Source organism: Amphimedon queenslandica, unplaced genomic scaffold (assembly GCF_000090795.2).
Source record: "Amphimedon queenslandica unplaced genomic scaffold, v1.1 AMPQUscaffold_8820_Cont19240, whole genome shotgun sequence".
NCBI classification, from domain to species: domain Eukaryota; kingdom Metazoa; phylum Porifera; class Demospongiae; order Haplosclerida; family Niphatidae; genus Amphimedon; species Amphimedon queenslandica.
In genome coordinates this window covers 1-2,837 of record NW_003550907.1, presented here as the reverse complement: position 1 = coordinate 2,837, position 2,837 = coordinate 1, and the positions used below count along the sequence as shown (strand labels likewise).

Below are 2,837 nucleotides of genomic sequence, written 5' to 3'. Positions count from 1 at the left end.
CATTAAATTACAAGCTACAGCATCGGTAATTTGAGTCTAAAAACTCTACACAAACCAGCATATTCACTGGGATAAGTAAATAGTAAGGCTAAGTAAGCATATAGGGCTCCCTTCCCCACAAATAGAAACTGACTATCAAACCAAAAAATTAACCCTAAAATTAAAGATTCAACATTTATAATAGATCTTCCCTCTCTTTATAATCATACCACTGCCTTGATCCTTGTCCATATTTCTTAGGATGACTATTCCATACATTTGTGTGACCCATCTTGTCTGAAAAGAAACCTTTCACAGTTCACACGTGCTTATATTTTAGGACTGAGCATGCGTGATTCAGTTATTAACAAAATACGTGTCTTCAATCAATCATGAGCCCACAGATACTACATACAAAACCATGATGAGCCATGCGCCAGGGCCATACAAGGCTACAAGTACAAGGGCCATAAAAGCCTACAGGTGCCATAAAAGGCTACAAGTGCCATACTAGGCATTTAAGACTGTAGATTGTATTTGTTTGAAATGATGAAATCTATTATTTTAATGAAAAAAAATCAACAAAAATACAAAACAAAATCCATAAATATCTAGCAGCTATGTCAGTATTAAAGTTAATTTCAATTCAGTCAGGCAATTCAAAAAATTGCAGCAATTAAGATAAAAATAAAGGTGATGATTGCAAAATTTGCAACTGAGAAAGCACTAGATGTAGGTGCTTCTGTGCCTGCTGTTGGTGATGTTGCTGGTGTTGGTGATGTTGCTGGTGTTGCTGGTGTTGCATCGGGACATGTCTCATCTATAATGAAAAAAATGTGTATAGTTACATGCACAAAGCATGCAGTGCATTATAAGCTAGAAAGATATATTATCAATTGGTCAACATGCTGCATGCACAGAAAACTATATCTCATGACTGACTTGCAGGACAGAGGCAAAGTTGTTCAGAAAAGACACCACGCATTGTGTGTCGTGTCAAACTAGAAGCAGCTTCATCACTCATCATAGAAGGAAACATGCCCACATTCCCTCCATATGCCCAAAGGACATATCGGCACTGAGTCAAGTCAAGGTCTTGTGTATCATCAGGACTATCGATAGGTCGTGTAAAGGAGATTGTGAGCATATCATTATATCTACTAGTTGATGTGTCAATAAAATTTTGTTCTGTATCATATATTGGTCCAGCAGGACGAGTAGCATTGTTCCATCTAGAATACATAAATAAACCAAGCAATTTTTTGTATTCCACAAACCTGTCCTCAACAAAACTATATGTCCCATTGTCAGCTCCAATAGCAACATCAGTGATTGGCTGTGTAGTATAGAAAAATCAACAATAGTTAAAGTTTTATGCATACCATAAATCTGTCTTCTGAAAAGCCAACAGCAACCCAAGTGTCCGCACCAGTGTTAACAGACACATTGAAGTCTACAAGAGAACGATTATTATCACGTATCATCCATGACACGAAATATGTTCCCATAGACAGATTCCCTTTACAAGTGCAGTTGCTAACCAAAGCATTGGTTGCTACAAAAAAAACTGTCAAAAAGGCTAAAACTAATAGACCTTGCATGGTTGCTGGATGACTGAGTGAACGTATCTCTTTGCAGCGCCATTAATTTATAATACGCATTGTGGGCGTGGAAAATTACGTGTGAGCCACTTATGCGATAATTAATTATTTGAATCCCCACCCCTTCTCACTGCAGTATATGCTTCTGCTTATAGTGCTAGTGCAATGTAGGAGCCATTTTTGCTGTCAACTCACACATGCTTGCATGCATAACTTGCATATGATTATGTACCACATAGTACAAAGACTAACATGTTCAACGACTCAAATTTATTAATTTTTTATTTGAAAATGCCGGCTACAGACAGATGTATTATTGTTAAAACAAAACTTAAACTGAAAACTAATTGTTTCTGTATGCATGCAGCATAGTCATGATGAAGCAGCTTCAGGCTTGAAATATCAGAAAAAATTAAAAGATACTACCCCCAGCAGCCAAGAGTACTGCTGCAATTATCATGGCCAAAGAAACAACAGCTCCGACACTTGCTCCACCTGCAAACAGAATTCAACACATATACCTTGTATAACCTTATAGTTTGACTTACTTGTGCACAAGCAAAGCTGATTCTGAAAGGTACCTTTATCAGAATGGCCCCCAAGAGCAGTTACATCGCCATTCACAAAGGTGGTTGTACCTCCAAAAGCCCAAAGAACATAACGGCATACATCAAGATTTTCATCTCTACCACTAGTATCAGGACTGACAATTGGTCTGGTGAAACTTATGGTAAGCCTATTACCATCCCTCATTGTTGAAATATTCATAATATTCTGCATAGGATCAAGTGATGGTCCAGCTGTTCGGCTTGCACCATTCCACCTATAAATAATCATAATTATACACATTTAGCAATGGAAGATGCTCCTCACCTGTCTTGTACAAACTGGTTAGTTCCATCATTAGCACCAATAATGACATCAGTATCAGGCTAATGAGAGAACAAAAAATTTATAGTTGAAGCAAATTAATTTTGCCCACAATTGACCCAACGTATAAAATTACTTATAATATTTACCATGTCTCGATCCTCAGAGAATCCAACTGCAACCCATAGGTTAGCTGCTGTATTCACAGAGACATTGCAGTCAACATACTGAGAATTTGACTGGACTGACCACGTAAAAACGTAGGCACCGGCATTATCAGTGAACTGACCATCGCGAGATCGAATGCAATTCTGGGCTGAAGCTGCAGTCAAGAAACAAAAAATTACAGCAGAAATCAGAGCAATCATGGTGGGTGAAGTATGAAAT

General features: G+C 37.8%; 2 protein-coding genes across 2 annotated transcripts; both read right to left on the bottom strand.

The window, feature by feature from the left end:
* Nucleotides 1-510: 510 nt before the first annotated feature.
* On the bottom strand, nt 511-1,650 carry LOC109591155 (uncharacterized). The gene is made up of 4 exons (XM_020006948.1): nt 1,362-1,650; nt 1,257-1,315; nt 922-1,211; nt 511-799 (listed from the first exon to the last, which is right to left on the bottom strand). Exons 1-4 carry the CDS (start codon nt 1,578-1,580, stop codon nt 639-641), a joined length of 729 nt encoding a protein of 242 aa, XP_019862507.1. The 5' UTR covers nt 1,581-1,650; the 3' UTR covers nt 511-638.
* Nucleotides 1,651-1,844: 194 nt separating this feature from the next.
* LOC100633659 (uncharacterized) lies at nt 1,845-2,831 on the bottom strand. Its single transcript, XM_003391481.3, has 4 exons — nt 2,600-2,831; nt 2,454-2,512; nt 2,129-2,403; nt 1,845-2,075 (listed from the first exon to the last, which is right to left on the bottom strand). The coding sequence occupies exons 1-4, from the start codon at nt 2,816-2,818 to the stop codon at nt 1,993-1,995; spliced, it is 636 nt and encodes a 211-aa protein (XP_003391529.1). The 5' UTR covers nt 2,819-2,831; the 3' UTR covers nt 1,845-1,992.
* Nucleotides 2,832-2,837: the final 6 nt, after the last annotated feature.